This window comes from Diplodia corticola (assembly GCF_001883845.1).
Source record: "Diplodia corticola strain CBS 112549 chromosome Unknown scaffold34, whole genome shotgun sequence".
Classification (NCBI taxonomy): domain Eukaryota; kingdom Fungi; phylum Ascomycota; class Dothideomycetes; order Botryosphaeriales; family Botryosphaeriaceae; genus Diplodia; species Diplodia corticola.
The window spans coordinates 224,732-245,682 of NW_017971513.1; the positions used below are offsets into that span (position 1 = coordinate 224,732).

Sequence of the window (20,951 nt, forward strand, 5' to 3'; positions counted from 1 at the left end):
TGTAAATGGTCGAAGCGGAGAGATTCATACGGCCGACTCCTGCGCTTTCTAGGCGACTTAACGGAAGCGGCACTGTGGGGTCTGGATTATCACTTGACGTGGCGTGTTGTGTATACTCCGGCGCCTGTGCATCAGTTGGTCCCAGACACCAACCAATGCAGCATATCCAGTTGGGAGGCGCAATTGTGGAGCGGGATACGGAAGCTGTCGGCATCCGAATTGATCGCCGGCGGCGGTGGATCTCCCTTTCTCTATTCGATAATAGTGCATTAGCCATCCGACTTCTACATGTCGGGCTTCTACGTGGTGAATCCTTTTTCTAGTACCCAAAACCCTGTCGTAAAGCCATCACACATATGACGCTCGAATCTACTCCTCTCCAAGGACGTCTATAACCCACTGAAGCCCCTCTTTGCTTTCGGGTATTCCGTAGAACCAAGCCAGTGGGAAACAATGCATCTGCTTATCCCAATGCAACCACCTTCCCCAAACACCTCCTTTCTCCAGCCTCTCCCTCAATATTATTGCGTCGGGACTGAGAATGTCGTACCCGGCCGTCACCCCATGCACCTTGACGTTCTTCTCTGAAAGCAGCCGCACTAGGTTGTCCTCGGCCTCAGTATTGACAGCCGGACTGATGCGCTCGTCATCCAGAGCCCAGTCGCCCGCCCAGTCAGCAGCCTGCTGTTTGCTCTCCTCCGCAATCAGAACCGGATCCTTGTCCTGGAGCGCCTCGATGTCGCCATTCACGCGGCGAGCGTCTACGCTGGGGCAGATGATGAGAATGGCCGACGGCGCGGGCAGCGATTTCGTGCCCATCCTCTCGCTGGCCGGCAGTGACTCGTCCGCCGCAAACTCGGTGACTTCAGCCGCGGTGCTTCCACGCTCGAGTTCGGGCCTGGGCGCCGGCTGCTTCACGCTCCCAGCACCAGCCTCCCCATCGACACCGTCGCCGCGTCCCGCAGCCTTCATGCCATCCTTCCCGGCGGGAACGCCCTCATTCGCCGCCGGCCCCGACCTGCCCACGCGCAGCGCCTCGCCAATGAGCCCGAGCACGATGTTGCCGCCGCTGCTGTCGCCGCCCCAGATGGCGCGCTCGCCCCGCACCAGCGACTCCTCCATGACCTTCTCGTACAGCGTCAGCAGGCGCGGGAAGACCGTGCTCGCCGTCTCGCTCGGGGCCAGCGGCACGCTGATGACGCTGACGGCGGTGCCGGGCGTGGCGGCGGCCAGCTTGGCCATGAACTTCCAGTGCTGGTGGCTGGGCGGCTCGCGCCAGCTGCCGCCGGCGATGTAGTACAGCCGGCGCACGATGCCCGTGTTGCGCGACGAGTTCTTCTCGAGCGTGTCCGCCTCGCGCGCCTCGCGCGCCATCTCGCCCGCCGTCGTCAGGTGCGACGCCGCGGCCGAGGCCGTGACCCTGTGCGTCGTCTGGAACGTCTCCTCCGGCTGCAGGTCGTAGATCCAGACGTCGGCGACCTTGCGCTCGTGGACGGCGCAGATCTTGGTGCATGACGGGTGCGGCGTCAGGCGGGGCGAGCCGGGGGGGTGCGGGTCGCTGGGCTTGACGAGGTGGCTGCGGATGGGCCGCAGGAACTGGTGGAGGAGGGTGGTGCGTCCGCGGCGTTCGGACCGGTGGGTCAGGTCGATGTTGGAATTCTCTTTGGCGTGGTTGGAATCGAGGCTTCCTTTGGAGGGAACTTCGGATTCTTTGGAACCAACTTCGGAATTGTCGCTGCTCATGACGGCGGTGGAGGAAGAACCGGGGAGGGAAAGTGGAGGGGGACGAGGGGACAGATTAGTTAAGTATGAATGGTACGCTGGGCTGGCGGAGTGCAGCCCGGGCGACGTTTGCAAACGGGAGAAGATCAGTGGTGGAGCACCGTCGTCATAAGGCAGCCGCAGGCCAGGAAGGATAGAGACAGGACGCCGCTCGTGGTGGCGGCGAACGCGGACAGACAGGGAACAGTAGAAAGTCCACCTACGTTATCGTAGTCCCCATTGACGGTGTGCCCCGTCCTCGTGGCGCAAGCCGCACTCTCGAAGGAATCAGCGTCATCAAGGCTGGGCAGGGCTCGAAGGTCTCCCGCAGACGGCGTGCCGGGGACTTTCTGATCTCTGGTTCCGAGCTGCTGGCCAAAGACCCTGCAGAGGCGCCTGAGGCCCGGCCGCCATCCAAGCGGGAAGCGAAGGCTGTGCGTTCCAGAAGAACATACGAGGTTATCTTTGATGGCTACGTGCTGGACAGTAAATGTCAGCAGGTCGTTCGGCGACGGTGTCGATCTCCGCTCGGCATGCCTTGACTGGCGTCATCGCTCCCACACTGCCGGCTCCACGCGGAGGCGCGTCCTTGAGTGGGTCCGTGAATTAGCTTCTCCACGAGTCCTTTTGCGCGCTCCCTCTTGCGATTCAGTAACCGCAGAATAATAGGTAGAGCCGCAGTAGTATAGAAGCTCTTTACTGTCAGGCTTTAGGCAAATGTGGTTACATACTACTGGCGGTTGGCGCCTTCATTCCTCAGCGTCCGCTGGTCTGCCTAGTCATGAATGGGCTGATGAACCGGGCACACCATGAGAAAGTCCAAGACTGACTGCTGCTACGAAGGACCATCAACCCTTTCCTCTCTCCCTTTCGATCCTCGCTCTCACATCTCTCACCAACGCCTTTGCATCTTCCACGTCAACCCCGTCCTGACATAGCTCGTTCGCTAGCTCCATCGCGCGTTGGTAATCCTTATTGAAGAAGGCCCATCTCGCCAGCCACATCCTCGCCTTACTCGTCGTCGGTGTGACACCGACCCCCAGGCTCTCGCTATCGCCCGGGCTTCCCGAACCATTCGGCTCATCGGGGTCCGGTTCCGGCCCTTCTTCCTGCGCCAAACACAGCTCCATGTAGGCGGCGCACTCCTCGCGGTCATCGAGACGCTCGTACAGCAACGCAATCTGGTACAGTGTCTCAGGATCAAGAATGCCCGATGCCAGCGCGCCGGCCTCGCCCGGGTTCCCGCCAAAGCTGCCGCTTCCGCCGTCGTAGTAGCTGCCTGCAACGAGCGCGCGCTTGTAGGCACGGATCCCGTTGGCTATCTTGCCCACTTCTGCGAAGCATTTGCCCACAGCCTGCCACATCTTGGGGTCGTAAGGCCGGAGACTCGCCGCCCGCTGGAAATAGAACAGGGCGTAGCTGTACATCTCTAGCATCTCGTACGTCTGCCCAAGGCCGTACCATGCGCGGTAGTCTTTGCGATTGACGTCAACGGCGCGGCGGTATGATTCGATGGCTGCGTGCGTGTTCTTCATCTCGACGTACTCGTGGCCCATCAGCGTCCACGCGGATAGGAAGTTGCGATCCAGTGTGAGCGCGCGGCGAAAGTACATGACAGCCTTTTCGTGTTCCGACTTGAGCGAGTAGTAGTTGCCCACCACGCAGCATGTCTCTGGTCGGAACTTGTCGTTGGCCGTGGCTAGCTGGGCGACGAAGGCTAGTTTTGGACGGAGAGCCATGACGTAGAGGATGTTGGAGTAGTTGTCGAGGGCGTCAAGTCGGTAGGGGTCGGTGATGAGCAGGGAGGAAAATATGGACTCGGCTTCCTCGAAATCCTTCGAATGGTAGTAAAGTAATGCTCGTTGTGTTTTGAGGAATGCGCTGTTAGGGAAGATGGTCTGGACTTGGGTGAGTTCGTTGTGGATCTGCTCGGTAGATTGGTAGAGCTCCTGGCTGGTGTAGATGTGGAAGAGGAAGGTCATGAGGTTTCGGGGCAATTGCTCTGTAATCAGGCTCAGTTCCTCCGCTGAGCCGATCAAAGATGACAGCTCTTGCCATGCGCCCCAGTTGTACGAGTACAGGTGCAAACTTTTCAGGAGCCACTGCTTCGCCAGCTCGTCGTTCTTGCTTTTGGCCATGACAATGCCGTATAGGTATTCCAACCAGCCCGAGCTCTCCTTGCCGTCGGCACTGCGCCCGTTGAACCACTCCTCCAATATTCTCGAGATGCCGTTGAGCTCCTTGTTGATCGTCGCACCGCCATCGGCCGGTCCGAGTATCATTTCACTATCCTCATCCTTGCGCTTCTCGCCCGCCATGTATTTCGCGTAGAGAGCCAGGAACAACGACTTCTGACTGATGCCAGACAGTGAGACCGTGGTTGGCTGTGCATCCTCGGAGACCTTCGCCTTTGATTTCCCCTTGTGGCCGGACTTCGGTTTGGGTGGTGGAGGTGCGGGCGGGGCCGGAGTGGGCGCGCCGGATGCAGATGCGGGTATGAAGACGGCGGCGCAACGGTCATACTCGCGACAGTCGAAGAACGACTTTGCAAGAAGGAACTTGTGCAGTTCTTTGGATTCCAGCGACGACTCGACGGGATCCAAAAGGAACGGATCTTTCTTCGAAGGGGATTCTTCGTCGACGGGAGAATCAGCCTCCGTATCTGAGCCATAGGTTAGGTCGGTTGACTCGAAAGAAGTGAGAAGCTCGGCCGCCCTGGGCCACCATTGTCAGGCTTGCTAGTATGGCGGAGAGAAAAAGGCAGCAGCGGACCATTTGGATGATTGGTACAGGCACCGTTCATTGCATGCGACAATGGCGTGGCGGAGCTGAGCCTGCAGCTGAGCCGAGTCGCTCTCGGAAAGGCCGCTCATGGCTGTTGTGGGAGCTCCGCGCGGAGCGAACAAGGGTGGTCGCCGGATGCCGATGGACGCTCGCAGGAAAGGACTGCACAGATACTCGGCTGGGAAGTCCGCGGCTATGCGTCAAGTGTTGGAGCTTTCTGCAAGCAAGCTCGGAAGCTGTGACGAAAGGCCCGCGCGCGCGCTGTCCTCCGCAGCGCGTAAACACGCCCGCCGGGCCGGCGGCATTTCGGCCAGCCTAATTGGGCGACCCGAACTGTTCACGCCGGGCCCTGTGGGCCCCACCGCCTTTGGACCATTTGATGAAGTGAGCCTCTGCCCCTCCTCCACCCGTCTCCCACCGCCCTCTGCCTTCCGTCCTTTCCCTGCCGACGTCAATCACCCATTAGCCCTCCGCCACAATGCCCGTCACCCTCAAGGATTTCGAGAGCGTCTTCCCGCAGCTGGTTGAGGACCTGCTTGCTCACTGCAAGCAGTACAGCCTTCCCGACAATGCCCTCGTGTGGTTCAAGAACGTATGCTCGCCTAGCCCTCTGTCGCGTGGAGAACGCAGAAGCTGACCCCCGGCTCCAGAGCTTGAACCACAACACCGTCGGCGGCAAATGCAACCGCGGCATGTCGGTCGTCGACACCTCGTCTCTTCTGCTCGGCCGCGACCTGTCCAAGGATGAGTTCTTCCACTCGGCCACTCTTGGCTGGATGATTGAGCTTCTCCAGGCCTTCTTCCTCGTTTCGGACGACATCATGGACAGCTCCAAGACGCGTCGCGGCAGCCCGTGCTGGTACCTCATGCCCGATGTTGGCATGATCGCCATCAACGACGCCTTCATGCTCGAGTCGGCCATATACATCCTGCTGAAGAAGTACTTCCGCGAGAACAAGGACAAGTACATCGACCTCGTCGAGCTGTTCCACGAGGTCACCTTCCAGACGGAGCTGGGCCAGGCTTGCGATCTGCTCACCGCCCCCGAGGACAAGGTCGATCTGGACAACTTCTCCATGGACAAGTACACCTTCATCGTCATCTACAAGACGGCCTATTACAGCTTCTACCTCCCCGTGGCCCTTGCCCTGCACTTCTGCGACAAGGCTACGCCCAAGAACCTGCAGATTGCAAAGGACATCCTGATCCCCATGGGCGAATATTTCCAGATCCAGGACGACTACCTTGACAACTTCGCCGACCCGACGACGCTGGGCAAGATCGGAACGGACATTCAAGACAACAAGTGCTCGTGGCTGGTCAACCAGGCGCTCAAGATCGCCACGCCCGAGCAGCGCGCTGTGCTCGAGAAGAACTACGGCCGCAAGGACAGCGCTTGCGAGGCTGAGGTCAAGAAGCTCTACGAGGAGCTGAAGCTGAAGCAGATCTACGAGGACTACGAGGAGAAGCGCGTTGGCGAAATCAAGAAGTTGATTTCCGAGATTGACGAGAGCGAGGGTTTGAAGAAGGACGTCTTCGAGGAATTCCTCAGGAAGATCTACAAGCGCAGCAAATAAGCGCATACACGAGAGCATGCGTGTCTTCTGAGCTCACAGCGGGGGCATTCGATATACGAGCCAACACGAAAGATATAGCAGCAATTAATAATAGAGCAGATACCCAACATGTCATCCACCAAGCAATTTACCGAGCCGAGAGAACCAGAAGCGTTGCCTTCCACGTGATGAGCTGTCTTGGGAAGCCAGCTGCGGAGATGTGCTGAGTGGCAGCTACCGCCAGCTACCGCCAGCTCTCATATGCCTCCTTGTGGCAGTCGTCACTTCCTGTGTTGCAATATCCGATGGATGGCCCTTGAGTTTTGCTGTTGGCTGCTCTTTCCGTCCAGGACCCATCGTTCGTACTTTCCCAAGACAAGATGTACGATTGACGACAGCATAGCGTCCAGCTTTGTCCGGACGCTGGCTCCTCAACGCTTCACAGCCCACGACTCGGAATCTCCAAACTCCCCGTCCCATCCTTGCCATTGCGCTTTTGCTCGTTTGGCCTGTTGGTACATCCCACGCCATGTCACCGTATTACCCATACGACGGTGTTCGGGACCTACCGAAAGTACACACCTCTTACTCTATGTTCTCCACATATAACGAGCCTATTCAATGCGACGGCCTTAGCGACTACATGGAAGCTTCAGCCGGGCTGCAGCGTCGCTTCACATTGGACCCAACTCTTCGCTCCGCCGCATCGTTCATGGAGGCACTGGAGGGACAACCGCGAGTTAAACCTTACTTCAACGTTCCCTGCGACCCGGGGTGTCCATGCGGACGCCCACACAGGATCACGAAGTCTCTCATGGTTTCAGCGGATGGAGCGTGCCGTGGCAATGGGATGGCAGGTGCCCGAGCTTCCATCGGTGTCTTCTTCAGACACGGCTCGCCTTACAATGAAGCCCAAGTGTTGTCCGGAGTCAATCCTACCAACCAGCGCGCTGAGCTTTTCGCTGGCATCATGGCTCTGCAGGCGGTTGGGAATCTTCTCTGCGGACCCTTACCGGAGGAACTGGAGCTGCTGGTACTCAAGACTGATTCCGAATACCTGGTGAAAGGCATCACCGAGTGGATCTACACTTGGAGAGAGAATGGCTGGACCGCTGCGAACGGACTGTCCGTTGCCAATGCTGATCTGTTCAAGCGCCTGGATGTCATCGTCGTAGGTTACAAAAACCAGCACGGCATCACTGTCAAGTTCCTCCACGTTCCTCGAGAGCTGAATGCTGGGGCTGACGGACTCGCCAACCGCATTCTGGATGACTGAAAAGCAACATACCGTGAAGGAATCTCCAGATGGGCTCAATCAGCATTACGGCACGGCATGTGTGAACAGCACATTGATTTCTCTGCAGGCCTTGAGCTGTGTTCTCGCACGAGAAACAACCTTCACAGCACGACCCAAGCAATTCATCCTACCAGTGGCGACAGACACGTTACTCTTTTGCGATTTGCCACAGATGCCGGGGAGTTTCGGAGCGGCGTTGGGCAAAAATTATGTGAAACAATCATAGGATGTCGAGGGTCCACCACAATGACTGCACGGGGGCTCATCACGACTCAAGACATTGTTTACTTGTGAGGGATTTCGGCACGAGCTTCGGTGCTTGTTTCAGCTCCAGATATCCTTGCCAGCGGGCTACAGTAGCTAGAGATTGCATGGTTCAGGAAGCATCCCAATGGCAAGAAGTACCTCAACTCAGGCGTGGTCCCACCGTGAAGAACCAACTTCGTAAGTTGATCTCCGGATCTCCTGCACTTGTTGGACGGAGGATCGAGACTGCACAAGAGGCCCGCACAAATTTGCGCACTCGTCCAGGCCAGTGAGACCTTCCCCACAAGTCGGCTCGCGGATGTCTGTGCGGGATCCACCAACGTCTTCACACGTGTCCATCTTGTCTCGTGCGCTCAGCGCACAATGCCGTCTGCTCACAATGCGTCCGCCCTCCGCGGCCCGGGAGGCTCGACCCGCCGTGGCTGCAGTCTTGCGGTCTGAGGATAGGGAGCCGTCCTTGACCGCACAGTGGATCTCATGAGTTAAAAATGCGACATGTAGCCCTACAATGATTCTTCGCTACCCCGTCAATCCTTTTCCTCGATCGTTACCGTGTTTGACAAGTGTTTCGACGCCCTTTGCTCAATTGCAACAACCCTCTGGACGATTTCTATCCGCTGGGACGGGCATGTTCCTGGGACCCGCCCCTATTGCTTCTTCAATGCTATAGAGCAACCACTTCCAGGTACCACCTTTACAGCTCCACAGCCGTGAAACATGAGCTAATCACTACATCTAAGACACACTGTCATACACCGAAAATACATATCTGCGAAAGGCAGCAAAGAAACGAACGACACAGCACACCATGGTCCAACAAAACGCCCACAAAACCTGCACCGACTGGTCCTCGACCCGGCTCTACGACCCTCTTCCCACCCTCCTTCTCAAATCCTACCCCACGCTCTCCCCCTCCCGCTCCACAACCCCAAGCAGCATGGCCTCCTCCACGACCCTAACCCCAACCCCATCCACCACCCCCCCGCAACCAAAGTCCTTCCTCACCGACCTCGCCGCCATCTCCGCCTCCCCCCCAGCCCTCCCCTCCCCCTCCCCCTCCCCACCATCTTCCTACAACCCCCCGCGCGGCGGCAGCAGCGGCATCGGCGGCGGCAGCCTCCACCCACCCTCATCATCCTCATCCTTCGACCCACCACCACCGCCACGGCAGCCAACCACCGCCACCACCACCACCACCCTCCACACCATCACCTCCCTCGAAGCTCTCCACGCCGCCGCCTCGCCCTCCTCACCCTCCTCGGGCTCTTCCCCTGCCGCCCCTCCCCCCTTCTTCACCCACCTCCCCTGCCCGCACCCGCACCCGCGGTGCCCCGACCCCACCTGCCGCGACCCGACCTGCGCGCCTCCAACGCCTCCAACGACAACGTCCCCACCCCCACCACCGCCCCTCCACACCGACGCCATCCTCGTCTCCATCCACGGCGCGTACTCGCACCACCACGCGCACCACCGGCCCTTCGCCGCCGCCGCCGTCTTCTTCGCGCCGGCGTCGCCGCTGAACAGGGTCGTGAGGCTGGATGAGGAGTATCCGGGGGTGGGGGTCGGAGGGGCAGGAGAAGTAGGAGGAGAATATGCAGGTGGGAAAGGAGGGGGAGGGGGAGGGGGAAGAGAAGAAGGGATGGAGCCGGCGGGGCACGTGGACGGGGGCAGCAGTTTCGGGGAGGTGACGAGGCAGCGGGTGGAGCTGTTGGCGGGGATACGGGCGTTGGAGAGGGTGGCGGATGTGGTGAGGGCGTTGGAGGAGGGGGCGAGGGCGAGGAGGGGGGAGAGGAGGGCGAGGAAGAAGGAGGGGGGAGTGGCGACTTCGATGGGGGCGCCGGGGAGTAGGGATTGGTATGTTGCTGGGGTTGAGAAGAAGACGGGTTGGAGTGGTGGTGGTGGCGTTGTGGGGCTGGGGCTGGGGGATGATGAGGGAGACGAGGGGGAGGATGAGGAGGACGAGGAGGATGAAGACGAGGACGGCGCGCTCTCGCAAGTCGTGATCAAGACGCATTCGAAGTATCTGGTGCGCGCTGGGGTGGAAGGGTTGGACAAGTGGAAGGCGAACGGGTGGATGAACAGTAAAGGGAGGGTGGTGGCGAATGTGGATTTGCTGTGGTATCTGGACAGGCGCATCACATGGCTGGAATGGGTCGGCGTTGAGGTCATGTTTTTGTTGGTCGGCAAGGAGGACAATGAGGGCGCCATCAAGCTGGTGGGAAAGACATTGGATTGATGGGAGCTTCCAGCTGAATGAAGCCCAGACGACAGGGACGAATACAGGGGAAAGGAGGGGATGAATAATGCACGAATCAGGACAACGGACAGGGTACGGCGGGGCGGGACGGGACATGGTAACGAGGGAATAAATAAGGAAATGGGAGACACTCTTGGATCGTTGGCGCATCAGTTCTTCAACTCTCCCGGCGTCTTTCGATAGACGTCCAACGTCTCCCCTTCCAGATCCGCCTTGATTTGCAGCGCAAGCAGCCTCGAGGAGAACCGTGCAAGAGCCGTATCCCCACCCATATACCAAACGTTCTTCTGCCCAATCATCGGCTTGGACACGCCTCTCAACTCACCCTCTTTATCCACGCCCCAGAAGTCTTCCAGCCGCGCGCCGACCTCCTCACCAACGATTTCCGTTGCGGCATGCCGGACGTTCCCCACAAACCCCGTCGCGTACACGACCACATCCGCCTCCAGCTCGCTCCCATCCACGAGCCGCAAACCCCTCTCGGTGAAGCTGTCGATGGCGCCGTGCTTGACCTTGATGGAGCCGTTGACAATCTTTTCGGTCGTGCCGACGTCGTAAAAGTGACCGCCAAAGCGCTCAAACAGACAATGGCCCAGGTCGATGTCGCGGTCGACCGCGAAGCCCGCCTGCTCCAGCTTGTCCAAGTAGTCGGGGATCGCGGCGGCCATGGCGCCGAGGACTGCTTTCATGATCTTGTGCGTGATGGGCAAGGGCGGGCTCCCCATGATGCGGTCAGAGAGCGGGACGTCGGAGCCTTCGTGGTAGAGCGGATCGAAGAATGCGTGGTACTGGGCCTCGGTCAGGACGGGCGTGCGCGACCGTTGCACTATCGTGACCGACGCCAACCCCGCGTCCACCATGTCGGCCGAGACGTCGTGCGCCGAGTTGCCCGAGCCGACGACGATGCCGCGCTTGCCGCGCCAGGCGTCGGCGCTGGTGTAGTTGACTGAGTGCAGGACTTCGCCCGTGAAGGCGGCGCGGTTGGGGATTTCGGGGTATCTGGGGACCTGGCCGCCGCCGCCCATGGCGAAAATGAGGTGTTTGGCATGGATGGTGCGGCGGGTGACGAGGGGTGATACCGAGACGCTGCCGTTGGCGGCGTCGAAGCCGCTTGGGAGGGCTGTCGGGTTGGTGTGCTCGAATTCTACGCTCCATTCTTCCTTTTCGGCGTCCCAAGAGGCCCTCTTCGCAACGCAACAAGGCCAGAAGTTGAGACCCCAGCGCTCGACGAAGCGTTTGTAGCCGTCGGCGATGTGAGCGCTGGTGAGGAAGTACGGATCCTCTGGCCGGAAGATGCCGCCGTACGGTAGGTCGCTCATTGACTTGGACGTGTGTAGCGTGAATGACTTATATCTGGTAAGCCAGTTGCCTCCGACCTCCTCGTTGCGGTCCAGCACAACGTGCGAGATGCCCAGAGCTTTCAGACGGCTCGCGGTCGATAGCCCACACTGCCCGCCCCCAACGATGACAGCATCGAAGCGATCCTTGCCCGAGGAAATACTGTTCGCTGCTCTTTCTTCGACACTCTGCTCTGGAGTCAGTGGCTGCATGGAATCGCTTATGCCATAGTCTGGAATGTCTTCCAGAATCGTGCAGATCAGCCAGATCTTCCATTCGCCGCCGACAGGCACGACTCTGATGATGCCGGTGCAGCTTTTCTGCCTCTTATTCTCCGGCCACAGGGAAAAGGTAAACATAGCCTCGATCCAGTGCAGCGCTGGCCCCAGCCGCACAACGCTGGAAGACTTGGCGAGGATGGAGAAGCCTCGAGGTCTGTTGGCAGCAGTGAGCTCGTTCCACGCCAGCGAGACGGTGCGTGAGCCATGGAATGTGCGCATCGTTCCAGTCAAGGCGACCTGATCTCGCCACATGGCGTCGTCCAGCATAGCTGAGGGCTGCATGTCGCGTAGGTTTTTGATGGCATGGTCGGCAACGTCGAAATGATCCACATCCTCGGCAATAGGTGTCGAGGGCAGAGCCCCCCCAATGTCCTTCAAGGATGCTTGCGGAGTCTGGAAGGGCGTTGTGTCGGCAGTCATGTTCTCTTGCCGTCTTGGACTAGATGGACCTGTAGTTTCGAAGTGCATCCAAATATATCTGTTGAACGGGTGCAGCTTGGTGCTAAAATGGTTACGGGCTCCCAGAGTCAAGGAAGTTTGCTAGTGGGGGTCTATATCTGGACCCGAGATATAAGCCAGGATATACCAAAGCTGATGTGAGCAGTGCGGGGTTGAGTTGATGGAGAGGCTAGCGTCGATGGACTGACACCAAGTTTCAGTTGCACCCCCTGCTGTAGACCCATAGATGCTTACTCCATCGCCTGATACGGTGCAAGTGTAATCTGTCCGTGTCCAATGAGCAATTAATGCCGTAGTTTCATGGAGATAAGAGAACAGGGGAAGTGGCCGAATGAATGCCATAGGATCGAAAAAAGCAGTAGACCGCTCAAAAATAAATCTATTAGAAATGAAACGGAGCCTACTTCGGAGACTTTTCGAGATCGACTGCATCAAAAAGCCAGACCACGATGAGACCAAATACATGGTAAATCAACAACGGGGAATCATCAGGGGACAAGGGAATGCTAAGACAGAGAGATAGTAAACACATAGGGTCGATCTTATACCGATATTGACAAAGTCTGGTATTGGCGAGAATGCTGGGTCTGAAGTATGGCTCTAGGTGGTGTGGCTTATGCTCGAAGTGAGCAAATGGCGAAGCAAATTGTCCAAAGGCTTACTCGGAGCAAGGGCGCTGGTACGTCGCTATTCAAGCCTTTGGTACTTCATCAACCCAGGGAATTGCTGCCTGCGCTCCATGGCGCTGAACGGTCAGTGCTGCAGCCCTGTTGGCAAAGGCGATGGCAGAGTCGATATCAAAGGTGCCAGCTGCAGACTGGGATTTGCTCCTCGCAACAGCCACGGCATACGCGCCAACGAAGGTGTCGCCCGCAGCGGTCGTGTCCACCACCTTGACCTTCCTAGCCGGAATCAGTTTACCCGGCTGGTTATCTGCCTGCCGAGTCGCCGTATGGTAGAAAACGCCCTGACACGTCATTAACACAAGTAAGCACGCGCATGGCTTGAAAAGGGAACTTACAGCGCCGCCAAGTGTAATAATAACGTTTTTGACGCCTCTTCGGATAAAGTCAGCTGCGACCGCTGTCAAGTCTGAATCCGGCGTGATCTCCTCCACCGGCTTGCCCGTCAGCAGCGCCGCCTCGGACTCATTCACGATGAGATGGCCCAAGCCCTGATACAGCTCATCCGAGAGCGGAACAGCCGGCGCAGGATTGATCAGGACCTGATTCCCGGGAGGCAAACAGTCAGCAAAAAAAAAAAAAAGACATACCCCGTTGACGAAAAACGACCAACCTGCCTTGCAGTGAAAAAAAAAAAGAAAGAAGAAAAAACAATCACTCACATCGATCCCCCTCGCCTTCGCATCCCGCACATTCACCTCGACCACCCCCATCGGAATCTCCAGCTGAAACACCGCCAGCGCCGTGTCCGCCTCCAGCAACGGCCTCGCCTCGACCCTCCCATTCGCCCCTAGGCTCACCATGATCCGATTCTGGCCCGTCGCCTCCTCGACCACGATGACCGCCACCCCCGTCTTCTCGCCGGGCACGACGCTTACGCGCCCGACGTCGAGCCCGTCGCGCCGCAGCGCCTCCAGGAACGCGCCGCCGAACGCGTCGTCGCCGACCGCGCCGACCATGCGCACCTCGACGTCGGTGGATGTCGATGCTGGCGAGGCTTGGGATGGTTGGGATTGGGATTGGGATTGGGATTGGGATTGGGATTGGGCTTGGGCGGCGGTGCGCGACAGCCGCGCGCAGGCGACGGCCTGGTTGGCGCCTTTGCCGCCGTGTCCCGTGTCGAAGCCGTGGGCGAGGAGCGTCTCGCCGGCGACGGGCACGCGCGGGGTGCGCGTGACGAGGTCGACGTTGAGGGAGCCGACGACGGCGATGACGGCGGCGGCGGCTTGCTGCTGGTTCTTCATGGTCTCTGCCATGGTGCCGATGGGGTGGGTGGTTTTTTGCACGAGACGAGAGGCCGGAGAGAATAATAAGAAATCGATCCCCCTTGCTCTTTCACAGGACTGACTGTTTGATCCCGTCGACGACTGAGAAAAAAAAAGGATTGAAAAGAGCAGACTGATGCGCCGAGATGGAGACAGACACGGGGGAATATTTCTACACTGGAGATGGCGATGAGATGGGGAGGAGCGGGATTGGCTTGGGATGCTATGACTTTAGCGCCGCCCCACGCCCGTTTTCGGTTTAGCGTCGACACCGGAGAAGGACCCACACGTGCGGACTACTCTCCAGTTGCACTTCCCGCAATCACACCGTTGACCTTTCTCGGAGCCAACAAGGAGAACTCTACTTGGTTCAACCCTTGAAGCAAAGGAACAATTCCACCTGCGATCGTCAAGCGGAGAGGTAGGCATACATGGTTTACGGCAATAGAATATTTCTCCGATTGATCATTTCTTTATCGTTGCCGTTGAAGGATAGGTAAATACATCTATCTTTCTCTCTCTGACCGAACCAGAACCTGTACGGAAGAAGCCAGGTCTGCAAAGCAGAGTCCAACAGGAGACCACCAAGCGTCGACGCAAACGCAACTCTTTCTTCCACGTATATCATGATCCGACCTAGCGAACCGCAAGGCCGTAACGTCTCTTTTCTAGCAAAAAGAATAGCGCCTTTTGTTCAAGCCACTCACCCCATCAGAGCTTCGACTCCAAATCCTCGAACTCGCTCAACTCCTTCACCGCCCTCGGTCCACGAGAGACTTGCAAGCTGGCCTTGAAATCGCGGACGTCCGTGATCTTGACCGGCGCTGTGCCCTTGCCCTTCTTCTCCTCCTCCCCACCGCTGCTGGCTGCCGCCGTGACGCTGACGCCCAAGCCCGGCAACACCGTGCTCAGCATCATCTCCTGGCCCTTCTTCAGCACCTCCTCCGCCTTCTTCGGCTCCACCTTCAGGTCCTCGAGCAAGTGCCCGGAGATGGCCTTGACGATGCCCTGCGCATCGCCGCCGGAGACGTTGACGCCCTCGAGGCGGTTGGCGAGGCCGGTTGCGTCCGGGCTCACGCCTTCCGAGTTGAGGAACTGGACGACGAGCGTGGTGAGCGACGACATCTGCTGCTCGGCGCTGGTTGTGTCTTGCGCGGCGCTGGCGATGGCGGCGGGCGAGGCTTGGGCGAGCAGGTGGACCGACACCTTGGCCCGCGTCGCCGAGTGCGGGGAAATGTAGTGGTCGAAGAAGGAAATGAGATCGGACTTCTTGAGTGGCGAGACGTGAGCGATGTCCTGGTCGACTGTGCGTCTCGCGTTAGTTTTTAAGCCGTGATAAAGCGGGCGAGAGAAACAATCGAAAATGACTTACCGAGCTCGAAGTCGAAGCACTCGCTGCACACGTGCGTCCACAGCCTGTTCGTCTCCTGGGTGAGGTTCTTCAACTTTTCGTTCCGACGGTTCTTCACGGCCTCCTTGTGCGATTCGAACTCGTCCTCTGGCATCTCTTGCAGCATCTTCCCGGCATACAGCAGGAAGTTGTCAATACGCCCTTCGAGGTAGTCTGGCGATCTCTCGCTCTGGATGAGAATGCGGTAGCCCATCCACGTGTCGCTCTGAGTCGTACCACTGAAGACAACGTAGCCCAGCTGTTCCTTGGTGCGCAGTTGGTTGAAAGCAGGCTCGTCGGTGATCTGAGCCCAGAGAAGTAGCTTTGCACGCAGGTCACGGTTCTGGTTATTGCCGACGGAGCAAGCGTATTCGATGCAGTGGTTGACGTTGGCGAGATCCTTCAACGTACGCTCGTAGATGAAGTTGGAGCCTTCGGGGAAGATGACGTTGCGGCGGATGGGCCACTGAGAAGGCGAGAGTGGGCGCGCCTTGAGGGTGCTTTCCACCATGTCTGTCATCTTGAGCGCATCCTCCTTGTACAGGTTGCCGTGTGCGAGAACCTCGATGTGGGTCTGCTTGAGAACCTGAGGGTAGAAATGGCGGATGTCTTCGGCGGTGACGTGCGGAAGCTCTGCGAGATAGTCTTCGTTGATGTAGCCCTTCTCGGCCGCCAACCAACGAGTGTAGGTGCCAACCTGGTAGTAGGGTTGCTGATACTCGGCGTTGCGGAATCCTCGGAGCAGTCTCTCCTTCACGATATTGAACCGGTCATCGCGAACTTCCAGGTCTCGCATGGTTGTGAGAACCTTCTCCAGCAGGATGTGCATCTTGTCGTTGTATCCGCTGACGGAAATGTCGAGTCCGAGAGAGCTTTGGGACACGCGATACGCGATGCCAGCAAGCTCGGCATCGTAAGAATACTCAACCAGCGAATCTTCGACCAAGTCCTTGTAGAGATACGCCATAACAGCAGCCTGGGGGGTCGATCTGACAAGTGGGGTACGAAGCGTGACGTGAACGTTTGCCTTTGGCACCCAGAAGCGATCGTCCTTCTTGTACCAGAGACGAACCTTGGAGTCGTTGCGGATCAGCTTGGGCGCAAGCATGGGTTCATCCACATCCTTTCTCTCGACCTCAAGTCTCGTCGGGATGAATTCGTTCTTGTGGGGAAGGTGAAGCTCCGCCGGGCGTGTGCTTGCAGTGCCTTTTGCCGCTTCGTTGATGGCTGCAAGGAAGTCCTGCGGAATCTTCTCTGACTTGTACTCGGTGCCGTACCATTTTTCCCTCTGGTCCCATTCGCCGGGGACTTCTTGGCTGACGATGGTCAGGCGGAAGTTGTCGGGCCGCAGGCAGGCGAGACCTGCCTTGACGGCCTCCGGGTTGAATTTACGAATCAGTGCAGGCCCGCTGAGTAGGTGATCGCGCTGGTAGGGCTTCTGCATGATGCCGCTGAGAGAGCTGGCTGTGCTGCTAGCCGGGCTCTTCTGTCTAAAGCGGAAATCAACTTCGCTCATGCGCTTCATCTCGTCGAAAATCCATTCCTTAGGCTCGTGCTCGTTAAGCATCGCAATGTACTGGAATATAGTTTTGACGACCTCTCTGTAATTCTTGAGGCCATCTTCAGTCAAGCGGACGGAGATGCTGAAGAAGGCCGAGCCGGGGCAAAGAGGGACCGGCCCAGCCCCCAGTCCGCTCGCCCAGCCCTTCGCCTTGATGTAAGCCAGGATACTACCGGGTCCTTCGTGACCAATCATATGGCTGAGGTAACGACCGGGCTGCGACTCATAGAGCTCCTCCTCATCGCGGTAGGGGAAATAGAGGTCGATGTTGCGCATGTCAATTACAGGCTTAGCAAACACTTGGGTGAGAAGCTCGTTTTCAGTGAAGGGCTGAACGCCATCCCATCTGTTGCGCGGCAGATCCTTGTTCTTGACTTCTGAAAACAGCTCCGAGACCCAAGACTCCAGATCATCCAGGCCCTCGCGTCCCAGAACTACAAGCTTCATGCGATTCGCCGAATAGTTTCTCTCGTAAAAGTTAATGAACTCATCCCGGATCTTGACGCCGCGCGCCAGAGGCTCGTCATGGAGCGTCTTGTAACTGCCGGTAGAGAAATGGCAGAAGGGGTGTTTGGGGTTTGAAAGAGTCTTGTTTAGTTGGTGCAGCCTCCAAGTATCGCTCTGCAGGTTCTTCTTGTTCTCCGAATCCACCGCCTTCAGCTCCCTGTCCAACGTGCCCTCGAGGAAAAGCGGCTCGACAAAAAACTGAGCGAATCTATCCAACGCGCCGTACAACGGCGAACCGGCCCTGGTGGACAGGTCCACGCGGCTGCTCGCAGCCGACGAGTTCTCGCTCGTGGGCGGCGTCTTGGACTGTGCGGCGACTTCGAAGTAGTAGTTGGTCGATGTGGAGGCAGTGAAGGCGTTCGAGTGGCCGGAATGGGCGGTCAGGTACTGGTTGTACGCGTTCTCCTTGGGGTACTGCAGGCGCCGACTGGGTTAGCACACTCCCGGCGGCCTCGATGCGCACGACACGAAACTCGTACTGACCTTCTTGGTGCCCATGAACAGGAGATGTTCCACAGCGTGCGCCATGCCGGGCATGTCGTCGGCGTCGCTGAAGCTGCCCACGTTGACGTCCATGGCAGCGCTGACCTTGTCGGTGTCCGGGTCATGGATGAGCAGGACCTCCAGCTTGTTCGGCAGGCGGATGACGCGATAGGTGCGGTCGTCGAGCGCCGGGCGCTCCATCTTCTCGGCCAAGCGCTCGGGGAGGGCGGCGCGGCTGTTTACGGGCTCGGCCATGGCGGTGGTGTATGTGCGGCGGGCGAGGAGGGAGGGTGACTTGCGGGTGGGCGGGCGGAAGGGGGGATTGTCGCCGCGGTGACTTGTTGGAAGCACGTCAGGCCCTAGCGGCGCTGGTGAGGGTTGGAGGGCGGAGGAACAGCGGCGCGGGATGGCAGAACAGCGGCGAGGGGCTATGCTGGCGTGTTGGACGGTGCTCAGTCCACGAGCTAGGTGATACGCATGCTCCAGGCGGCGCAGTTGGGTGCGGCACAGGGTGAATGACATACGCAGGCCGGTGGCTGCCTGGGTCGGACAATGGCAAACAGCTGGCGTGGCGGGCGTGTGCTCTGGAGCGCGGGCTGGGGGCGGGCCGGCTGGGGAGATTGGGGCGCCGCGGCGGCAGTGAGGCCAGGTATGCGGCACCGGAACTTGGCTCGAGGGTCTGGCGGCGGGAATTGGCTCAGCGCTGGGCAGGAATGCTGAGGGGCCGTGGCCATCAAGGTGCCGATGGCTGGGACGTTTGGAGGCTCAGATATGCCACAGCCAGCGCGCCGACGAATCGAAGCCGCGCCCTACCACCCTACGTATGCAACCTACCCGGCGATCCGGCGATCCCCCGGCCTCATCCCACCTGTTCCACCCCCCTCCGCCCCGCCGCCTCACCGTCGCCCAACCCGCCCCACCATGGTGCTCGAGGCCGGCTATCCGGGCACCACCGGCTTCCGCAAGGTCACCAAGGCCACCATCATGGTCAAGAAAAAGGACGGCATCGCCGACCAGGCCTTTGTCGAGCATTACACAAAGCACCACGCCACCATGGCCGCCGACGTCCTGCTGAAGCACGACATCATCACCTACTCGCTGGTACGTCGCCGCCCCGCTGCAGTGCCCCTCCACTCACTTCACTCATCCCTGCCGCCGCCAGACCTTCCATCTCAAGCACGATCGCACCGTCACCCAGGACATCATGAAGGGCAAGGCACAGCTGCTCGACTACGACGCCATCTGCACCTTTGTCTTCCCGGACTACCTGAGCTTCGCCAAGTTCATGTACGACCGCGAGTCGCACGCTCTGTCGTCCGACCACGACAACTTCATGGACGAGGCCCAGATGAAGATGATGGTCGGCGACGAGTACATGGTCATCGAAGACGGTAAGAAGGTCGAAAAGCCGGATCCGAGCGCCGTGTAGCAAGCCATTTCGTGCGACCGCTCCATTCTTCACGCCCTCCACTGCTCGCCTATCCCGGGTTTCCACTTGTGGCATGAAGTCCTCCTCGTGCCAAAACGATTCGCGAGCCTTTGAAGCTTATTGCAACATTTCCCCCCTGCAGCAATCCTACCGATTCCAATTTCCTTGACCAGCAGTATCTGTTCACAGCTTCCATCCCTTTTTCCTAGATAAGGCAGTCTCTTGCCTGAAGGCCAAATCCGAGAGAATCTCCTCGCTTCCGCCTCCTGTTGAGTCTTGTCAGCCCAAACGTTCCCAAGCCCATCTGCAAGGAAGACTTACCGACAACCATCATCCGGAGGTCCCTGCTGATCTGCTCGACTGTTGCACCGACCCCGCCTTTCTGGTAACCAGCTCCGCCGAAGATTTGCTGAGCTTCCCTGTTCGCCATTTCCAAGAGTCTCCCACCCTGCACTTTGGCCAAGGCTATTCTGCCAGCAATCTCTGGGTCGTCAAACTTCTTCTCGGAGTGCTGGACGTGGTATGCCAGCTGCTCCAGCCACGCCCAGTGACTCTCGACTCCCTGGGCGATGTTCGAGATCTTGTGGCGGATGATCTGATGGCTGACGAGCGGTTTGCCAAACGTCGAGCGTTTGTGTGCATAGGCCAGTGAGTGCGACAGGCATGTCCTGGCTTTCCGGTTGCACCCCACGGCCATGATGTACCGCTCTTTGTTGAAGTTGGTCATGATGATCTTGAAGCCGTCGTTCTCACGACCAACGAGGTTTTCGACCGGCACCTTGACGTCGTCCAGCTCAACCCACGATGCACCGCCAGCCCTCTGCCCGCTGTTCTCGATCCTCCGATGAGAGAGGCCTGGCGAATCGGTAGGAATCACCAACACGGAGATGCCACCCATTCCAGGGCCACCTGTCCTCACAGCTGTCGTCATGTGGGTTGCCCATGGCATACCTGTAATCCACTTCTTGTACCCGTTTACGACGTAGAAAGTCCCATCGGGCGATTTCGTCGCAGTCGTCTGAATGTTGCTGACATCAGAGCCGCCCGATGGCTCTGTGATGGCCAGACAAAACGACGTGGACCAGTCAAACAGGCCCGGCAACCATTTCTTCTTCTGCTCCTCAGTGCCCCATCTGATCACCGGCGGCACACCAATGACAGAGGCGCCGGCCAGAGATACGCCCACGCCGCCCTCGACCCGTGAAGATTCGTCAGTCATCAGCAGCAGATGGAAAGTGTCGAGGTGTTGAACCGGGATCCCCGCCGGGCCGGGAATGTGAGGTGGTCGATACTCGGCGGGCACATCGGCAAAGGCGAGCCCCGTCGCAGCATAGTCGCGACATGCGTCACGGGGTGCGCCGCCAGCTGCCTCCCACTCGAGGGAAAACGGCAGGATTGTTTCGTCGTAATACGCCCGCATGTAGTTGCGCAGCCGGCGGTGGGAATCATTGTAGTAAGGAGAGTTTAGTGCGTGGTGCCACGCTGGCTCGCTCCATGGCGCCAGGTCTGAGTTGCTGGGCGCGGGCGCGGTCGCGGTCGCGGTCGCGGTCGCATTTCGTATACGGTCGTTGGCCATAGCGAGGAGGGAATGGTGTGCGAACGAATCGAAAGCGAGTCTCTGATGGTTGTGGAT

General features: G+C 58.7%; 10 protein-coding genes across 10 annotated transcripts; 4 read left to right on the top strand and 6 right to left on the bottom strand.

Annotated features, from left to right (window-relative positions):
* Positions 1–369: 369 nt before the first annotated feature.
* Positions 370–1,743, bottom strand: BKCO1_3400077 (alpha beta-hydrolase; the record flags this gene model as incomplete). Its single annotated transcript, XM_020274698.1, has 1 exon — positions 370–1,743. The coding sequence occupies one exon, from the start codon at positions 1,741–1,743 to the stop codon at positions 370–372; it is 1,374 nt and encodes a 457-aa protein (XP_020129223.1).
* An 866-nt stretch (positions 1,744–2,609) lies between these two features.
* BKCO1_3400078 (20s cyclosome subunit) lies at positions 2,610–4,634 on the bottom strand (the record flags this gene model as incomplete). Its single annotated transcript, XM_020274699.1, has 2 exons — positions 2,610–4,476; positions 4,534–4,634. 2 exons carry the CDS (start codon positions 4,632–4,634, stop codon positions 2,610–2,612), a joined length of 1,968 nt encoding a protein of 655 aa, XP_020129251.1.
* A 389-nt stretch (positions 4,635–5,023) lies between these two features.
* BKCO1_3400079 (farnesyl pyrophosphate synthetase) lies at positions 5,024–6,122 on the top strand (the record flags this gene model as incomplete). The annotated part of the gene is made up of 2 exons (XM_020274700.1): positions 5,024–5,137; positions 5,196–6,122. The coding sequence occupies 2 exons, from the start codon at positions 5,024–5,026 to the stop codon at positions 6,120–6,122; spliced, it is 1,041 nt and encodes a 346-aa protein (XP_020129224.1).
* A 571-nt stretch (positions 6,123–6,693) lies between these two features.
* BKCO1_3400080 (ribonuclease h) lies at positions 6,694–7,377 on the top strand (the record flags this gene model as incomplete). Its single annotated transcript, XM_020274702.1, has 1 exon — positions 6,694–7,377. One exon carries the CDS (start codon positions 6,694–6,696, stop codon positions 7,375–7,377), a length of 684 nt encoding a protein of 227 aa, XP_020129319.1.
* A 1,096-nt stretch (positions 7,378–8,473) lies between these two features.
* On the top strand, positions 8,474–9,901 carry BKCO1_3400081 (ribonuclease h; the record flags this gene model as incomplete). Its single annotated transcript, XM_020274703.1, has 1 exon — positions 8,474–9,901. The coding sequence occupies one exon, from the start codon at positions 8,474–8,476 to the stop codon at positions 9,899–9,901; it is 1,428 nt and encodes a 475-aa protein (XP_020129320.1).
* A 170-nt stretch (positions 9,902–10,071) lies between these two features.
* BKCO1_3400082 (flavin-containing monooxygenase) lies at positions 10,072–11,961 on the bottom strand (the record flags this gene model as incomplete). The annotated part of the gene is made up of 1 exon (XM_020274704.1): positions 10,072–11,961. The coding sequence occupies one exon, from the start codon at positions 11,959–11,961 to the stop codon at positions 10,072–10,074; it is 1,890 nt and encodes a 629-aa protein (XP_020129321.1).
* Positions 11,962–12,691: 730 nt separating this feature from the next.
* Positions 12,692–13,939, bottom strand: BKCO1_3400083 (ribokinase; the record flags this gene model as incomplete). The annotated part of the gene is made up of 3 exons (XM_020274705.1): positions 12,692–12,967; positions 13,022–13,225; positions 13,346–13,939. The coding sequence occupies 3 exons, from the start codon at positions 13,937–13,939 to the stop codon at positions 12,692–12,694; spliced, it is 1,074 nt and encodes a 357-aa protein (XP_020129322.1).
* Positions 13,940–14,659: 720 nt separating this feature from the next.
* Positions 14,660–18,411, bottom strand: BKCO1_3400084 (a-pheromone processing metallopeptidase ste23; the record flags this gene model as incomplete). The annotated part of the gene is made up of 3 exons (XM_020274706.1): positions 14,660–15,252; positions 15,321–17,820; positions 17,890–18,411. 3 exons carry the CDS (start codon positions 18,409–18,411, stop codon positions 14,660–14,662), a joined length of 3,615 nt encoding a protein of 1,204 aa, XP_020129315.1.
* Positions 18,412–18,660: 249 nt separating this feature from the next.
* Positions 18,661–19,318, top strand: BKCO1_3400085 (dimeric alpha-beta barrel protein; the record flags this gene model as incomplete). Its single annotated transcript, XM_020274707.1, has 2 exons — positions 18,661–18,990; positions 19,052–19,318. 2 exons carry the CDS (start codon positions 18,661–18,663, stop codon positions 19,316–19,318), a joined length of 597 nt encoding a protein of 198 aa, XP_020129316.1.
* A 183-nt stretch (positions 19,319–19,501) lies between these two features.
* On the bottom strand, positions 19,502–20,894 carry BKCO1_3400086 (acyl-dehydrogenase; the record flags this gene model as incomplete). Its single annotated transcript, XM_020274708.1, has 2 exons — positions 19,502–19,584; positions 19,640–20,894. 2 exons carry the CDS (start codon positions 20,892–20,894, stop codon positions 19,502–19,504), a joined length of 1,338 nt encoding a protein of 445 aa, XP_020129317.1.
* Positions 20,895–20,951: the final 57 nt, after the last annotated feature.